Source organism: Onychostoma macrolepis, chromosome 03, assembly GCF_012432095.1.
Source record: "Onychostoma macrolepis isolate SWU-2019 chromosome 03, ASM1243209v1, whole genome shotgun sequence".
Classification (NCBI taxonomy): Eukaryota; Metazoa; Chordata; class Actinopteri; order Cypriniformes; family Cyprinidae; genus Onychostoma; species Onychostoma macrolepis.
The window spans coordinates 34,172,582-34,191,832 of record NC_081157.1 but is presented as its reverse complement, the minus strand read 5'-3'; the positions used below and the strand labels follow the sequence as shown (position 1 = coordinate 34,191,832).

At 35.0% G+C, this 19,251-nt stretch overlaps 1 protein-coding gene across 1 annotated transcript; it reads right to left on the bottom strand.

Annotated features, from left to right (window-relative positions):
• Positions 1-590: 590 nt before the first annotated feature.
• Positions 591-17,226, bottom strand: LOC131537733 (uncharacterized). The gene is given in 23 exon segments (XM_058771361.1): positions 591-2,800; positions 2,977-3,131; positions 4,036-4,341; positions 4,538-4,855; positions 5,141-5,440; positions 5,685-6,005; positions 6,241-6,540; positions 6,796-7,116; positions 7,352-7,651; positions 7,913-8,233; positions 8,469-8,768; positions 9,029-9,349; positions 9,585-9,884; positions 10,142-10,462; positions 11,864-12,163; positions 12,594-12,914; positions 13,145-13,203; positions 13,205-13,442; positions 13,630-13,950; positions 14,182-14,481; positions 14,670-15,017; positions 15,252-15,554; positions 17,139-17,226. Coding segments are annotated over 23 exon segments (6,105 nt in total). The 5' UTR covers positions 17,158-17,226; the 3' UTR covers positions 591-2,788.
• Positions 17,227-19,251: the final 2,025 nt, after the last annotated feature.

Below are 19,251 nucleotides of genomic sequence, written 5' to 3'. Positions count from 1 at the left end.
AGTGTTTTGGAATAATATTTTGATTTTGAGACATGTTTGGTAGATATAGTGTACTGTGTTGGAGTTTAGTTTGCAATGTGTGATTTCGAGCATGAAATTAACTGTTTTGTCAATTGTGTGTTGTAGGTGTGTTTGTGCGTTAAAAAATTGTCATAGCGATTGTAAAAACTGTAAGTAAAAATGATCTACTTTCTATTTATTCTGTGGCATTTCGTGTTAGTAAGCAACATTACATTTTTATAGCTGGATTCCACGATTCCGTCCACATTTTCAGCATAGACTAAATCATAGGAATATATGATTAGTTTGAAACACATCAAATCAAATTTTGAACAACTAAAAGAACAGAAATATTAATTTAAAAAATCTCTTTTCTATGAAAATCATTAATCTAACAATGTTTCAGATATTCAGTTCGAAGGTTCTTGAAACAGAATAAAACTAGACTGAGGTTACTATCGGAAAGAGAAGTGATTGTAAAAGTAATGTAGAATGGTCTAATTGCTTATTAACTTGACGACTGCATTGAATTAGGTTTATAGGCAACTCGCTGTGAAATCATAACCTTAAAATTCTGATTTAGGTCAAAAAAAGGTCAAAACAATCTTTATTTGAATAATTATAGACAATACAAAATGCAAGCATTGACATCAGCATTTAATACATAATGACAAAAATAATAAAATAAAATAAAATAAAGCTTACAGTTTTTTTTCAACTGCTTACACACATTTTCAAAACTTTGCCTCTCTTTTTCAAAACTTTACACACAAATCCAAGAACTGCACACACAAAATGCAAAATGCCTCACATCTCTTGCAAAATGAAGCACTGCATTCAAAATATCACAAACATATCTCAAATTCAAACATTTGTCTTACGTTGCAAACACTTTCGCCATAATATTATATTTTTGGATATATCATATACACACAGTTATTCAAAACATAAAGCTCCTCATGAGCTCCTATGTACATTTTTGTACAAGATTGAAAGTAATTGGCAGAGAGATCAAAAATTCCATGAAAAATTCATAGTAAACATGAACACAAGATTGAAAACAAACTTTTTTTTTTTTTTTTAACTGTAAGCATTCGTGGTTCTGAATACAGTATTACACAGTAAGAAAGAAAGGAAATACCTACAGTTTTTCTTCGTCACTTTGGTGCATGTCTCGAATTATCCTTACTGTAATACTGGCAAAGAAGTATGTGCATTTCTCAAAACAATTTGTGCAAACAGAACAACACAATGGATTACCTGCAAAAGCCTGTAACTTACTCAAAATCTTTAGTTCATCTCTCAAAAGTATTTATGTCAATGAACATATTAGTGCCATCAGAACAAAATGTCATTGTTTCATTGCTCACTAACAAGATGGTCAAAATGCTTAGTCATGTTGTCAATATGACACTGCACTCTGTAAGTATTATCTGATGTAAACTATGGCAACAGTTTGGATGACAGTTACTGTACTGAAATGCAGAAGGCTGCACTTCTTATGTATGCCATATATCCATTTCAAAAGTATAAAAGTACACTACTGTATGTGTGATATTGATTGAAAGAGACTGGATTGAATTCACAGTTACACTTTTACTAGTGGTCTGACTTGCACAGAGAACTATATAATACATTTTGAACAACATGACATTAGCAACTGATAATGTAGGAAACCTCAGACAAATGTACATAATCAGTTGCATGAATGTACCAAAGCAATCACAACTTGTTCAAAAGAATGAGAAACTGCTTTTATGATGTGCACATGTGACTAGATGATGTGGAGGTTGAACAAAGTAGTTTTGAGAATTTCATTTTTGATCTGAGAAATGCATCAAAGCGACGAAGCAAGAAAAACTGTATAACTTGACCTGTGGCCTATTTACAGGCTTATTCTAAAGCCATAATTGGTTGGTGTTAAATAAAGCAATGAGTGTTTGTGCATGCGAGGAGTTAGTGTGAAGCACTGATGAATTAGTGTGGCATTTTAAATGGTTGTGTTTGAAAAAGGAAATCAAGATACTTCCTGTTAGATTTGTGTGTGTGTTACATAGAGAATTGTGTGTTGTGATTTGCAAAAAAGTGTTTTCTGAAATTGAAAACTGAGTCTAATGCCGAGAATTAGTGTAAAGTTTTGCAGATTTGGTGTGTGCTTCTGGTGTTTGAGTGTCAGGTTTCAGAAATTGTGTGACAAGTAAAGATTTTGTGTGTAAGCAGTTGAAAAAAAACTATAACATGAAACATAATCAGAATATGCTATTTCCCCAGTAATTTGCATGTAGAGATATACGGAAACATGAAATTGCATTTGTACTTTATCACTTTGCAGACACTTTCACTAAACAACTTAAAAATGAGGCATAGCTATATAGTACATGGAAACTACTATAACAAAACAAGGAGTCTTTTAAAGAGTCAATTGCATCCATTTTCCCTGTATTCAAAGTATTATCACAGGGCTAGAACTGGTGAATAGTTATTTATCAATCCGTTGAATATATTAGGATGCATCTTACAATTTGTGGATTGCAGAAAAAAAACATAGCAGTCATAAGAATGTTTGTGGAAAACCTCTGTGTGCACAGGGGACATTTATGTAGATTCATCTCAGTAAGTCTACATGTTTTTTTGACGGGCTTACCAAGAGATGGCGAAAGACAGAGCAAGAAACAAAAAAGAGAACATAGTTATTAGTAACAATTAGCGTGATTTGAAAATAGATTAGACTAACATGTAATTACAGTCACAAAACAAATAAGAAACCTTGGAGTCTTTTAACAAATCATCACTGCTTCACCTGGAGAAAAAAAATATATATATCTATAGTTAAAAACACATTAAAGACACAATACAATCTAAATTGAAGCATGTTTATAACTGTAACAATATGCATAATACAGTCTAGTAAAAGAGCTCAAAAGCCATCATCTTGTTTAAAATGATCTGTAAATTATGAAGTGACGTTTAGATTACCTTGAAGAAGCTGAGCACCGCGCTGTAGGTCAGAGAAAAGAGGAAGAGGAAGATGAATGAGGTGGCAGTGGACCAGAGACTTCTGAACTCATCCTCCTCCTCAATATCTTTATTGCAGTCTAGAGCACATCCATTCTCTGGCTCAGGTGGCTCACCTGAAAAAGAAAACACATGTACAGGAGACATATGTATAGTAAGCACATGCTGCGACACATATATCGTAAATATTAGGCTTCTAGTTAGTAACACTTAAGCACATGATGGCTTTTCAGTATGTACACACATACATTTATTTGCACACACAACTGAGTATACATTGAAGAGACAAACATAAAGCATTGTCCTCTCTGTTACTCATTGTTACTATAGTAACTAATACTGATATACTAATAAAACAAGTACACATAAAATATCATGCCCCCTTCAACAAACCATCTGTTTGATTTATTGGTTGAAAAGTGGCTTTACTGAGTACTTTACTAAGAGACACAAAAATATTCTAATTTCTCTAAATACTGATAAAACAGGACCAGAAAGTGGCGCATGCAAGGTTTCTGAATATAAGAGTCATATGAGAGCTGGAGTAAATCATGCAAACACAAAGATTTATTGCTTAATATTGTAAAACAACATAAACATGGTCAAACCAAAATTAATCTTTTTTTTTTTCCTTTTTTTTGAATCATGTCGTAAACAGAGTATCAAAATATTATATATTAGAGGCATGGATGGGCTAATAGCAGTACAGTAAGCACAGGACAAAACATCAATGTGCACTATGATATTATGTTGACTATGTTTTCGTGTAATCATATATATTTGCATGCAACATCAAACTAAACATTTTTGAGTGTAATTTGATTTCACTGCACAGTTTGACACATGCAGTAAAGCAATACAAACATACAGACAGATATGTGTACAAACAACATCAAAGATACTGTACATAATCTGACAAGAAAGCAACAGGACAAAAGCACTGGAACACTGAACAGCAGATAAACAATGATAATTTGGGAGTGCTTGCACATTAATAACATGGAAATTCTGGCTGTTTACTTTGGCTTGTTGACACTTGTAATGGAGATTCTGTATTGTTCATGTTGGCATGTTTGACTGCACAGGTGATGATGGTTTTGTGATCTTCATATTTTTGTTTTGCCATTGTTAGGATGCTGAGAACAGAAAATGAGTTCTCTTTATAGATGCGAGCACTGGTCCTCCCCTCTTTGTAAGGCTCTTCATCCACTTTCCACATGATATAGACATCGCCGAGCTTAGGGCTTGTGACCTCACACACATGAGAAACATGATTTGTGTAAATGGTATCAGGTTTGTAAATGGTAACATTGGGATTCTTTCCATCTGAATTGGAGGAAGTGATAAAGGTTCATTAAACAAACAGAAAAATCACACAATAATAAATAACAATAGTGTATCAAGGTAGTCCATTCTTTTTGACAGCGAGGCATTTCAAACAAAATTATTTCCAACCTTCCAGCATGTATAAGTTCACATAAAGCCACAAAGCTGATTATTTGAAAGTTTTACACTGACTTACCTCCTTTATCAAAATGGATCTCCTGCTTGATATCCCTGTTATTATTTGTGTCACGGACGGTGCAAGTGACAATTTCACCATCAAACCATTTCTTTGTATCAATGGTGACATTGTGAATTTTTATAAACTGTGAACTGTTGGTAGGGAAGGTATTTCCTGGCTTGATACTGGTTACAGGTACATCCTTCACCTTGCAGGACACTGAAGCTTCATTCACTGTTTTATGTGCATCTCCAGAAACAACAGCTTCCAAGACAACTGTATTACTGACAAACAGTTCACTCTCAATTGGTGACTTAAGTGTCAGTGTAAATGTAGCTGTAAGGGAGTAAGAAAGTAAGTAGAATTGAATGTTTTCAGCCATATTCATGCAGTAGTGATAGCTGTAGTAGTATAGATTTTAATTTCATGTCAGCATCTGAGGCTATCTTCATGGAAAATTTAGACAGAAAATGCCCAAAAACATCAAAGATACACAAACTTACAAGGGCAAAACAACAACATCAAAAAGCACTGGAGAATATTACAAGTGAACAACAGATAAACATAATGATAGTTTGGGAGTGCTTGTACAGTAATAACACTTAAATTATGCCTGCTTACTTTGGCATATTGAAGCTTGTAATGGAGATCCTGTATGGTCCATGTTGGCATGTTTGACTGCGCAGGTGATGGTGTTATTTTCATACTTTTCTTTTGACATTGTTAGGAAACTGAGAACAAACATGTAGTTATTTTGATGGATGGGAGCAGTAGTTGTGCCCTCTGTGTAAGGCTCATCACCCACTTTCCACATGATATAGACATCGCCAAGTTTAGAGCTAGTAACCTCACAAACCAGGGAGACACGATCTTTGTTGATAAGATCAGGTTTGTGAATAAAAACACTCGGTTTACGTCCATCTGAATTGATAAAAAAAAAAAAAAATCATTAAAATGTTCAAAAAGAAGAATCACACAATAATGAATATGAAAAGTCAAACAAGCCAGTCTAAGCTGAAAAAAAGCTCCCCACAGCTTTCAAATGAGCTTGCTTTTTTAACGGACAATAAAATTATGTCCAACATTTCAGCATCTATAAAATTCAAACTCTGTGAAATAGTATGAATACACATAAAGCCACAAAGTCAATTATACACTGACTCACCTCCTTTATCAAAATGGATCTCCTGCTTGACGTCTCTGTCATTATTTGTGTCACGGATGGCGCAGTTGACCATTTCACCATCAAACCATTTCTTTGTATCAATGATTACATTGTGGATTCTTATAAACTGTGAAGTGTTGGTAGAGGAGACGATAGTTTCTGGTTTGATATTATTACTGGTTACAGGTACATTCTTCACTACACATGACACTGAAGCCTCTTGCACTGTCTTTTGCACATCTCCAGAAACAACAGCTTGCAAGACAACTTTATTTTGGACAAATAGTTCTTTCTCATTTGGTGGCTTCAGTGCCAATGTAACTGCATGGGAGTAAGAAAATAAATATAATTTAATGTTTTCATTCATTTTCATGCAGTACAGTGAAAGAGACATTTAGACAGAAAAATGCCCCAAAACATCAAAGATACACAAACTGACAAGGGCAAAACAACAACATCAAACAGCACTGGAGAATATTACAAATGAACAACAGATAAACATAATGATAGTTTGGGAGTGCTTGTCAGTAATAACACTTAAATTATGCCTGCTTACTTTGGCTTGTTGAAGCTTGTAATGGAGATCCTGTATGGTCCATGTTGGCATGTTTGACTGCGCAGGTGATGATGTTATTTTCATACTTTTCTTTTGACATTTTTAGGAAACTGTGAACGAACATGTAGTTATTTTGATGGATGGGAGCACTGGTTGTGCCCTCTGTGTAAGGTTCATCACCCACTTTCCACATGATATAGACATCGCCAAGTTTAGAGCTAGTAACCTCACAAACCAGGGAGACACGATCTTTGTTGATAAGATCAGGTTTGTGAATAAAAACACTCGGTTTCCGTCCATCTGAATTGATAAAAAATAAATAAAATGGTAAAGATTCATTCAAATGTTCAAAAAGAAGAATCACACAATAATGAATAAGAAAAGTCAATCAAGCCAGTCTAAGCTGAAAAAAAAGCTCCCCACAGCTTTCAAATGGGCTTGCTTTTCTAACGGACAATAAAACTATGTCCAACCTTTCAGCATCTATAAAATTCAAACTCTGTGAAATAGTATGAATACACATAGAGCCACAAAGTCAATTATACACCGACTCACCTCCTTTATCAAAATGGATCTCCTGCTTGACGTCTCTGTCATTATTTGTGTCACGGATGGTGCAGGTGACCATTTCACCATCAAACCATTTCTTTGTATCAATGATTACATTGTGGATTCTTATAAACTGTGACGTGTCGGTAGAGAAGACGATAGTTTCTGGTTTGATATTATTACTGGTTACAGGTACATTCTTCACTACACATGACACTGAAGCATCTTGCACTGTCTTTTGCACGTCTCCAGAAACAACAGCTTGCAAGACAACTTTATTTCGGACAAATAGTTCTTTCTCATTTGGTGGCTTCAGTGTCAATGTAACTGCATGGGAGTAAGAAAATAAATATAATTTAATGTTTTCATTCATTTTCATGCAGTACAGTGATAGAGATATTTAGACAGAAAAATGCCCCAAAACATCAAAGATACACAAACTAACAAGGTCAAAACAACAACATCAAAAAGCACTCGAGAACATACAAGTGAACAACAAATAAACTTAATGATAGTTTGGGAGTGCTTGTACAGTAATAACACTTAAATTATGCCTGCTTACTTTGGCTTGTTGAAGCTTGTAATGGAGATCCTGTATGGTCCATGTTGGCATGTTTGACTGCGCAGGTGATGGTGTTATTTACATACTTTTCTTTTGACATTGTTAGGAAACTGAGAACAAGCATGTAGTTATTTTGATTGATGGGAGCACTGGTTGTGCCCTCTGTGTAAGGCTCATCACCCACTTTCCACATGATATAGACATCGCCAAGTTTAGAGCTAGTAACCTCACAAACCAGGGAGACACGATCTTTGTTGATAAGATCAGGTTTGTGAATAAAAACACTTGGTTTACGTCCATCTGAATTGATTAAAAAAATGATAAAGATTCATTCAAATGTTCAAAAAGAAGAATCACACAATAATGAATAAGAAAAGTCAATCAAGCCAGTCTAAGCTGAAAAAAAAAAAAGCTCCCCACAGCTTTCAAATGGGCTTGCTTTTTTAACGGACAATAAAATTACGTCCAACCTTTCAGCATCTATAAAATTCAATCTCTGTGAAATAGTATGAATACACATAGAGCCACAAAGTCAATTATTTGGAAGCTACACTGACTTACCTCCTTTATCAAAATGGATCTCCTGCTTGACGTCTCTGTCATTATTTGTGTCACGGATGGTGCAGGTGACCATTTCACCATCAAACCATTTCTTTGTATCAATGATTACATTGTGGATTCTTATAAACTGTGAAGTGTTGGTAGAGGAGTCGATAGTTTCTGGTTTGATATTATTACTGGTTACAGGTACATTCTTCACTACACATGACACTGAAGCCTCTTGCACTGTCTTTTGTACGTCTCCAGAAACAACAGCTTGCAAGACAACTTTATTTTGGACAAATAGTTCTTTCTCATTTGGTGGCTTCAGTGTCAATGTAACTGCATGGGAGTAAGAAAATAAATATAATTTAATGTTTTCATTCATTTTCATGCAGTACAGTGATAGAGATATTTAGACAGAAAAATGCCCCAAAACATCAAAGACACACAAACTGACAAGGGCAAAACAACAACATCAAACAGCACTGGAGAATATTACAAATGAACAACAGATAAACATAATGATAGTTTGGGAGTGCTTGTCAGTAATAACACTTAAATTATGCCTGCTTACTTTGGCTTGTTGAAGCTTGTAATGGAGATCCTGTATGGTCCATGTTGGCATGTTTGACTGCGCAGGTGATGATGTTATTTTCATATTTTTCTTTTGATATTGTTAGGAAACTGAGAACAAACATGAAGTTATTTTGATTGATGGGAGCACTGGTTGTGCCCTCTGTGTAAGGCTCATCACCCACTTTCCACATGATATAGACATCGCCAAGTTTAGAGCTAGTAACCTCACAAACCAGGGAGACACGATCTTTGTTGATAAGATCAGGTTTGTGAATAAAAACACTCGGTTTCCGTCCATCTGAATTGACAAAAAAAAATGACAAAGATTCATTCAAATGTTCAAAAAGAAGAATCACACAATAATGAATAAGAAAAGTCAATCAAGCCAGTCTAAGCTGAAAAAAAAAAGCTCCCCACAGCTTTCAATTGGGCTTGCTTTTTTAACGGACAATAAAATTACGTCCAACCTTTCAGCATCTATAAAATTCAAACTCTGTGAAATAGTATGAATACACATAGAGCCACAAAGTCAATTGTTTGGAAGCTACACTGACTTACCTCCTTTATCAAAATGGATCTCCTGCTTGACGTCTCTGTCATTATTTGTGTCACGGATGGTGCAGGTGACCATTTCACCATCAAACCATTTCTTTGTATCGATGATTACATTGTGGATTCTTATAAACTGTGAAGTGTTGGTAGAGGAGACGATAGTTTCTGGTTTGATATTATTACTGGTTACAGGTACATTCTTCACTACACATGACACTGAAGCATCTTGCACTGTCTTTTGCACGTCTCCAGAAACAACAGCTTGCAAGACAACTTTATTTTGGACAAATAGTTCTTTCTCATTTGGTGGCTTCAGTGTCAATGTAACTGCATGGGAGTAAGAAAATAAATATAATTTAATGTTTTCATTCATTTTCATGCAGTACAGTGATAGAGATATTTAGACAGAAAAATGCCCCAAAACATCAAAGATACACAAACTGACAAGGTCAAAACAACAACATCAAACAGCACTGGAGAATATTACAAATGAACAACAGATAAACATAATGATAGTTTGGGAGTGCTTGTCAGTAATAACACTTAAATTATGCCTGCTTACTTTGGCTTGTTGAAGCTTGTAATGGAGATCCTGTATGGTCCATGTTGGCATGTTTGACTGCGCAGGTGATGATGTTATTTTCATATTTTTCTTTTGATATTGTTAGGAAACTGAGAACAAACATGTAGTTATTTTGATGGATGGGAGCACTGGTTGTGCCCTCTGTGTAAGGCTCATCGCCCACTTTCCACATGATATAGACATCGCCAAGTTTAGAGCTAGTAACCTCACAAACCAGGGAGACACGATCTTTGTTGATAAGATCAGGTTTGTGAATAAAAACACTCGGTTTCCGTCCATCTGAATTGATAAAAAAAAATGACAAAGATTCATTCAAATGTTCAAAAAGAAGAATAACACAATAATGAATAAGAAAAGTCAATCAAGCCAGTCTAAGCTGAAAAAAAGCTCCCCACAGCTTTCAAATGGGCTTGCTTTTTTATCGGACAATAAAATTACGTCCAACCTTTCAGCATCTATAAAATTCAAACTCTGTGAAATAGTATGAATACACATAGAGCCACAAAGTCAATTATTTGGAAGCTACACTGACTTACCTCCTTTATCAAAATGGATCTCCTGCTTGACGTCTCTGTCATTATTTGTGTCACGGATGGTGCAGGTGACCATTTCACCATCAAACCATTTCTTTGTATCGATGATTACATTGTGGATTCTTATAAACTGTGAAGTGTTGGTAGAGGAGACGATAGTTTCTGGTTTGATATTATTACTGGTTACAGGTACATTCTTCACTACACATGACACTGAAGCATCTTGCACTGTCTTTTGCACGTCTCCAGAAACAACAGCTTGCAAGACAACTTTATTTTGGACAAATAGTTCTTTCTCACTTGGTGGCTTCAGTGTCAATGTAACTGCATGGGAGTAAGAAAATAAATATAATTTAATTAGAGGTGTCAACGTTAACGCGTTAACGCATGTGATTAATCTAAAAATTTTAACGCGTTAATATTTTTTTTACGCAAATTAATTGTTTGATAAGGTTTGACCCCAACTTCTTGCCGTCATCGAAGCGCGGAAGGTTATCTATCACTGTGTGATGAGGGTACAGCGAACTAGTGTTGCCAGGGTAACGGCACAAGTGGGCTATTTTGAAAATACAGTCGTGGGAAAATTTACAGAGACATGGGTTGCGGTTTTTTGGGCTACTTTTATAATGTACCGCAGCCGCCCAAAGTGTATATAGACAAATAAATATTAAAATAGATCCTTTTACTAATGTGTATTATACTTGGAATGTATCCCTGGCAACTTAAGAACGGAGAGGCGGTTATAACATCAAACAACGTGAGTTTCAGCAGAGCATACATGTTAACACAGCAGAAATAAACATGACAACAGCCACTATTGATTATATAAGATAATAAACACACGATTACGATAGGATATTTGTATGTGATTTTCTTGAGTAGAATGTATACGTCTATGCTAATTTGTGCAGCGATGTAAAAGGCTATAAATAGCATATCTTAACAACAGTAAACGACCAAATTCCACATGTGATCGCAAAAGGAAGTTATTACAAACACTCGATGGTGGTTTGAAATGAGTTCTGAGTAAAAGTGTGCTATTAATAAATATATTACATATAGTACATAAATTGTCTTATGAAGCATGATGCTAATTTTAGCTCTAATGCACCTGCAGAACAGGTACAATTCTTCTTCATAATGCATTTTGTCATAATACTTAACGTAAGGTCGCATGAAAATGTTTTGTTGTATTTATTTAGAAATACTTTTGATAATAGTTGGGTAAATGTATTCTGGGATTGAAGCGATGTGGCTTGGTAAACGTTTTATTGCCAGTAAAAGGCTGATAATGGCTGAATAAAAACAAAAGAATAATGATAACAGAATAATAAGGATTATGTCTCATACCTGGCGGAAGTGTGAAAGGTTTTGTTTCCTTAAACTAGTTTGTCATGCATTTCTTTTTCAACACATTTACAGGTAAATCCTAATATTTTAAATTTGTCATTAATCATGATTAATCACAGTCCATGACTGTAATTAATGCGATTATATTTTTTAATCAATTGACAGCTTTAAATGTAATGTTTTCATTCATTTTCATGCAGTACAGTGAGACATTTAGACAGAAAAACGGTCCAAAACATCAAAGATACACAAACTGAAAAGGGCAAAACAACAACATCAAAAAGCACTGGAGAATATTACAAATGAACAACAGATAAACATAACGATAGTTTGGGAGTGCTTGTCAGTAATAACACTTAAATTATGCCTGCTTACTTTGGCTTGTTGAAGCTTGTAATGGAGATCCTGTATGGTCCATGTTGGCATGTTTGACTGCACAGGTGATGGTGTTATTTTCATATTTTTCTTTTGATATTGTTAGGAAACTGAGAACAAACATGTAGTTATTTTGATGGATGGGAGCACTGGTTGTGCCCTCTGTGTAAGGCTCATCACCCACTTTCCACATGATATAGACATCGCCAAGTTTAGAGCTAGTAACCTCACAAACCAGGGAGACACGATCTTTGTTGATAAGATCAGGTTTGTGAATAAAAACACTCGGTTTCCGTCCATCTGAATTGATAAAAAAAAAAAAAAAAACAATTACAAAGATTTATTAAAATGTTCAAAAAGAAGAATCACACAATAATGAATAAGAAAAGCTTTCCTGAAGCTCAAATAGTAGAGCATGGCGCTAGCAACGCTAAGATCATGGGTTCGATTCCCAGGGAAAGCAAGAGCTGATAAAATGTAAAAACTGTAACTTGAATGCAATGTAAGTCGCTTTGGATAAAAGCGTCTGCTAAATGCGTAAATGTAAACGTAAAAGTCAATCAAGCCAGTCTAAGCTGAAAAAAAAAAAGCTCCCCACAGCTTTCAAATGGGCTTGCTTTTTTAACGGACAATAAAATTACGTCCAACCTCTCAGCATCTATAAAATTCAAACTCTGTGAAATAGTATGAATACACATAGAGCCACAAAGTCAATTATACACTGACTCACCTCCTTTATCAAAATGGATCTCCTGCTTGACGTCTCTGTCATTATTTGTGTCACGGATGGCGCAGGTGACCATTTCACCATCAAACCATTTCTTTGTATCAATGATTACATTGTGGATTCTTATAAACTGTGAAGTGTTGGTAGAGAAGACGATAGTTTCTGGTTTGATATTATTACTGGTTACAGGTACATTCTTCACTACACATGACACTGAAGCATCTTGCACTGTCTTTTGCACGTCTCCAGAAACAACAGCTTGCAAGACAACTTTATTTTGGACAAATAGTTCTTTCTCATTTGGTGGCTTCAGTGTCAATGTAACTGCATGGGAGTAAGAAAATAAATATAATTTAATGTTTTCATTCATTTTCATGCAGTACAGTGAGACATTTAGACAGAAAAATGCCCCAAAACATCAAAGATACACAAACTAACAAGGGCAAAACAACAACATCAAAAAGCACTCGAGAACATACAAGTGAACAACAAATAAACTTAATGATAGTTTGGGAGTGCTTGTCAGTAATAACACTTAAATTATGCCTGCTTACTTTGGCTTGTTGAAGCTTGTAATGGAGATCCTGTATGGTTCATGTTGGCATGTTTGACTGCAGGTGATGGTGTTATTTTCATATTTTTCTTTTGATATTGTTAGGAAACTGAGAACAAACATGTAGTTATTTTGATGGATGGGAGCACTGGTTGTGCCCTCTGTGTAAGGCTCATCACCCACTTTCCACATGATATAGACATCGCCAAGTTTAGAGCTAGTAACCTCACAAACCAGGGAGACACGATCTTTGTTGATAAGATCAGGTTTGTGAATAAAAACACTCGGTTTCCGTCCATCTGAATTGGAGGAAGGGATACAGGTTTATTAAACAAACAGAAAATCACATAATAATGAATAGCAATCGTGTATCAAGGCAGTCTAGGCTTTTTGACTGTGAAAGCATTTCAAACGGTTTACAACATTTCATCATTTATAACTGCACATACAGCCATAAAGTAAATTATAAGTTTTGCACTGACTTACCTCCTTTATCAAAATGGATCTCCTGCTTGACGTCTCTGTCATTATTTGTGTCACGGATGGTGCAGGTGACCATTTCACCATCAAACCATTTCTTTGTATCAATGATTACATTGTGGATTCTTATAAATTGTGAAGTGTTGGTAGAGAAGACGATAGTTTCTGGTTTGATATTATTACTGGTTACAGGTACATTCTTCACTACACATGACACTGAAGCATCTTGCACTGTCTTTTGCACGTCTCCAGAAACAACAGCTTGCAAGACAACTTTATTTTGGACAAATAGTTCTTTCTCATTTGGTGGCTTCAGTGTCAATGTAACTGCATGGGAGTAAGAAAATAAATATAATTTAATGTTTTCATTCATTTTCATGCAGTACAGTGAGACATTTAAACAGAAAAATGCCCCAAAACATCAAAGATACACAAACTAACAAGGGCAAAACAACAACATCAAACAGCACTGGAGAATATTACAAATGAACAACAGATAAACATAATGATAGTTTGGGAGTGCTTGTCAGTAATAACACTTAAATTATGCCTGCTTACTTTGGCTTGTTGAAGCTTGTAATGGAGATCCTGTATGGTTCATGTTGGCATGTTTGACTGCGCAGGTGATGGTGTTATTTTCATACTTTTCTTTTGATATTGTTAGGAAACTGAGAACAAACATGTAGTTATTATGATGGATGGGAGCACTGGTTGTGCCCTCTATGTAAGGCCCATCACCCACTTTCCACATGATATAGACATCGCCAAGGTTAGGGCTGGTGACCTCACACACATGAGAGACAGGACCTGTGCCAATATTATCAGGTTTGTAAATGAAAACACTGGGTGTCTTTCCATCTGAATTGGAGGAAGGGATACAGGTTTATTAAACAAACAGAAAATCACATAATAATGAATAGCAATCGTGTATCAAGGCAGTCTAGGCTTTTTTGACTGTGAAAGCATTTCAAACGGTTTACAACATTTCATCATTTATAACTGCACATACAGCCATAAAGTAAATTATACGTTTTGCACTGACTTACCTCCTTTTTTAAAACTGATCTCCTGCTTGATTTCTTTGTTATTTGTGTCACGGATGGTGCAAGTGACTTTTTCACCATTAAACCATTTCTTTGTATCAACAGTGACATTGTATTTTTTTGTAGACTGTGAAATGTCAATAGAAAAATCGACTTTTTGTCTCTCAGCATTATTCACTGTACATGACACTGTATCTTTTATATCTCCAGAAACAACAGCTTCCAAGACAACTTTATTATGAACAAATATTTCTCTCTGAAGTGGTGGCTTCAGTGTCAGTGTACATGAGCCTGATGGTGGGGCTGTTGGTGGGGCTGTTGGTGGAGCTGTTGTTGGGGCTGTTGGTGGAGCTGACAACATATAGGAGAAAGCAGAGAGGACATGAAAAGCAAAATAAAACAGTGCAACATTCTTTATTAAGCAAGCACAGGATGCTCTTATAGTTGAGTTTGAACATCAATGTTAAATGTTGTTTAGTTCATTATTATTATTATTATTATTATTATTTAGTTTATAGAGACGGAAGAAATCCAACATCCAGCCATTGTATTTTTAGAAATGTACATTTTAGAGATGAGACTTACCTCGAACTTCAACTTTAGCCTCTAGTGAGCCTTTAGAATTTGTAGCTTGACATGTGTAAGGGTTTTCAGGAACCCAGTCGCTTTTTCTGATACGCATATGGCTGATTTTGGTATAGTCTCCATCCCGCCCGAATGATGGATACTGCACAAATTCACTTAAATCTTTATTAGTATCCTTCCATTTGAAAGTAAGTGAGTCCGCAGGTGAGAAACCTCTTGCCAAGCAGCCGACGGTGACGAATCCATCAGAATCAGAAGTACACTGAGACATGCCGAAGATTGACTTTGGTGGAGATGGTTGAGCTGTTGAGACATTACATCTTTCTCAGACAACTCATAATGCACAACATTATTAGACCTATTAGATAGCTAGGCTACATCTCAAATGTATGACTCAATGGATGAATTAATGAATAATATAAAATATAAAATGAAATAGATTATAAAATAACATAAAATACAACAAAATGATTGAGTTTAACTGGTTTTACACAAGAAGACAGACACCACGGAGTAGCCTCTTCACTTTGCATTGAAGTCCCGATCATCCTGTTAACTTTGCTGGAATGATCATCTCAGTATGTTATGCCGCACACCAGCTACTTAACAAGTAGCCTTACTACATGGATATTAAATATTAATTTAAAACTGTGGAGACCGGAGAGACAGAGCAGGAACACAGCTATTTTGAAACGGGTTTCCCAGATGAGCACACAGTTAGTGTTACACTGGATAGCCTGTTATTTTAGTTTTAGATGCTAATTGAACAATTAGAATTAAGTATTTCGATGAGCCGCATAATAAAACACAAAATCTTGCAAATTAGGTGAAATATATATTTTTTCTTGGATGCTGAAATAAATAAAGTGTTATATATCTAAACTAATTGAAGAGTTCAGAAGCAAAAGCCTCTAAGTGCCGTCTGTAATTTTCTTCTAAAATGAGCATTTTTAATCACTCTCCTATATTTATGTTCAGTTATTTTACTTTAATTGCATAGAAAATGACCTATAAATTCCCATTAAGAGTAAAATTACTGGACCCAAACATAGGAGCCTGATAAAAATGCTCATTTTAGATGAAAATTTCAGACGGCACTTAGAGACTTTTGCATCTGAACTCTTCAATTTATCACTGGATTTATTTGTCTGCAGAATTACTTTTTAGTTTGTTTCAAATGGATCAGTTCACATAACCTACGAAATGTTTAAGTTAAAACAAACAAACAAACAAAATGAAAACAATGCCAACCTTTTGAGAATTTGAAATAACAGCACTCTATAGCAGTTTGTAACCATGGAATCATGTGAAAAAGTGATAATTAAATAGATTTGTAATTGCAAATATTTAGCCTATGGTAGGTTAACGACCAAAGACCTACGCCATTGTTTTATTTAGGCTATTTATTTATTTATTTAAAACAGCCACATTATATGTTTTAGTAACATTTTTGTCTTATTTTACGATACAACCTTGCAATTAATAATAAAATCTTACTGTTTGTTACGGTGACTTTGGTGCCGCTTCCCCAGTAGTCGAAAGCCCAGTTACACAATATTCTCTTAATGTTACAACGAAGTATAAAAATGCAACTCAAAAATGCTCAGGATCTGTTAAATGACCTGTAGCCGATTCGTTGTTTTATCTGAGTGAGTGTAGCCTACAAATCAAATTATGTAAAATGTTATTATTCATAATTAATGTGAATCTTTGCGTTTCTAGCAAAACTCTAAAGACATGTCCCGACTTTAATTGTCCTAATCGTAGAGTACATAGCCATTTAAATGTTACTTATATATATATATATATATAAACGTTTTGACAAATTAGCCTACGTCACAATTTTTCGTACTTGGATCAGATTTTGTTTTAGTAGGTTTTTCTTACCTGACGAGACAGTGACCATGGTTCCTTTCCCCCAGTAGCCAAAAGCATAGACACACTGACAGTTTTACCCAGGCATATTGTACAAAAATAGCTATTACGTATTACGCTCGTATGACAAGTCACTTTTATTTATTATCCTAAGCCACAAATTCGACTAGTTATCCTTTTAATTCAGTCTAAGTTTCTTTCTTGCAAAACGGACAAGCGGTCTGTACATGTAGTTCCTATTAGGCTATATTTAAAACGCATGTCAACGTTTATGAAAGATTTAAAGTTTACTTCTTACCAGATGTCACTGTGACCGATGTGCCTTTCCCCCAGTAGTCAAAGGCTTCGTAGTCACAGTGATACTTTTAATTACTTCAGTGCACAAAAACTCGAACGATTTAAATAAAATAAAATAAAATAAAAACATCAGCTACAATCCTATTTACTTCATAATTAAATGCAACATTGTCCATGATTTCTCTCTCTCTCTTTTAAAACTAGTGGACTAAAAACTCTGTTACTAAACATTTTATTTATTTAGCCTATTTGTTTTGTAGTTTGGCTCTAACTAAACAAAAATCTGACTTCTTACCTGATGTTACAGTCACCGTTGTTCCCTTTCCCTAGTAGCTAAAGGCACCGTCACAACGAGTAGATTTACGATAAGAGCCATACCATTACCCTTACAGTACATTTACACTGTCTTGTCATAGACCTACGTTATTAAAGCGACTAGTTTTGAGACATTTTAGTGCGCTCTTTCTTTATTCTGAGAGATGAACTCGATATTGTTTACGATTACCGACGCCCCCTTTCCACTATTAGCAAAGGCAAAAAATTGTAACTACGTCTGCATGTTATTTTGTGGCAAGACCACTTACCTGATCTTCAAAATGTAATAAAAATGTAATAACAGAGAGTATCAACAATATCTTACCTGAGGAAACGGTGACTGTGGTTCCTTTCCCCCAGTAGTCGAAGTAGTAGACACAGTGACTGGTGCCTTTGAGTTACTAACCAAAAACCCACAAGAAGAAGCAATGTTCCTGTGATCAAACCTCAAAGCAAACATTTGTTATTTCATGTTTCTTTTAAATGGATTCAGTGAAAACATCTCTTCAGCCTGCCTTTCTTTTGCTGCCCTCCAGTGTAGGTCAGAAAGATGATTTGCACTAAAGACACAGTATATCACTCCAAAATATGAAGACTGATATTAAAATGGGAAACCATGTTTAGGCTATAATAACCTTAACCAACCCCTTTTGCCCCTAATAATAAAAAAAAAAAACTTTGAGATACTCTTAAGTTTTGCATCATTTATTGTCATTCATTAATTAATTAATTCATACATAGGCCTACATACATACAAAAAATCAACTGTTACTTTGAAAAAAATAATTTTTAAAAAATAAATATTTTCTACCTGGTCTCATGGCATTTATGTACCTGGGTGCACTTTTTAGCATGACAAGAAATAAACTGTTAACTTCAATGAAGCAACCCAACATTCCTTTGTTAGTTCTGAAGTGACGTTTTCTATTTAGTAATAGAGGCTTGGGCTCATCTGATAAACTGTCAACCTGAGATTTGAATCAGAGGGAAGTAGTTTTTTTTTTAAAGACACTGCTATTTATTTACATACGTGTGCTGTCAAATATTTTTGAGTAGCCATGTGAAATGAGTTCATATCAGAATCACATCTGTGCTGAGATGGAGCCATTTTGCACAGCTACACTGTAAAAAAAAAAAAAAAAAAATTCCATAGCTTTTTCAGAAAATAATTTTGGCAGCTGTGGAAATTCAGGGAATTCTTGAAATATCAGTTTGCAGTTTTTGACAGTTTTTAAATGATATATTGATTTTACTTCTAAAAACTGTACAATTAACAGCATTTTGCTGTAACATTATATGAAATGTCTGGTTAGATCTTTTACAATTTACTATAATAGTATGGGAACTGTTAACTTATGTAATAACATTTTTTTTCCATTAAGTTTTTTACAATATTTTACAGTTAAAATTACATCTTTTTTTTTTACAGTGTACCAATAGCATGTTTAGGCAACATGCAAACCACGGGGGTCCCATGGGGGAACGCGACTTCCACTGATGGGATTTCCACTAA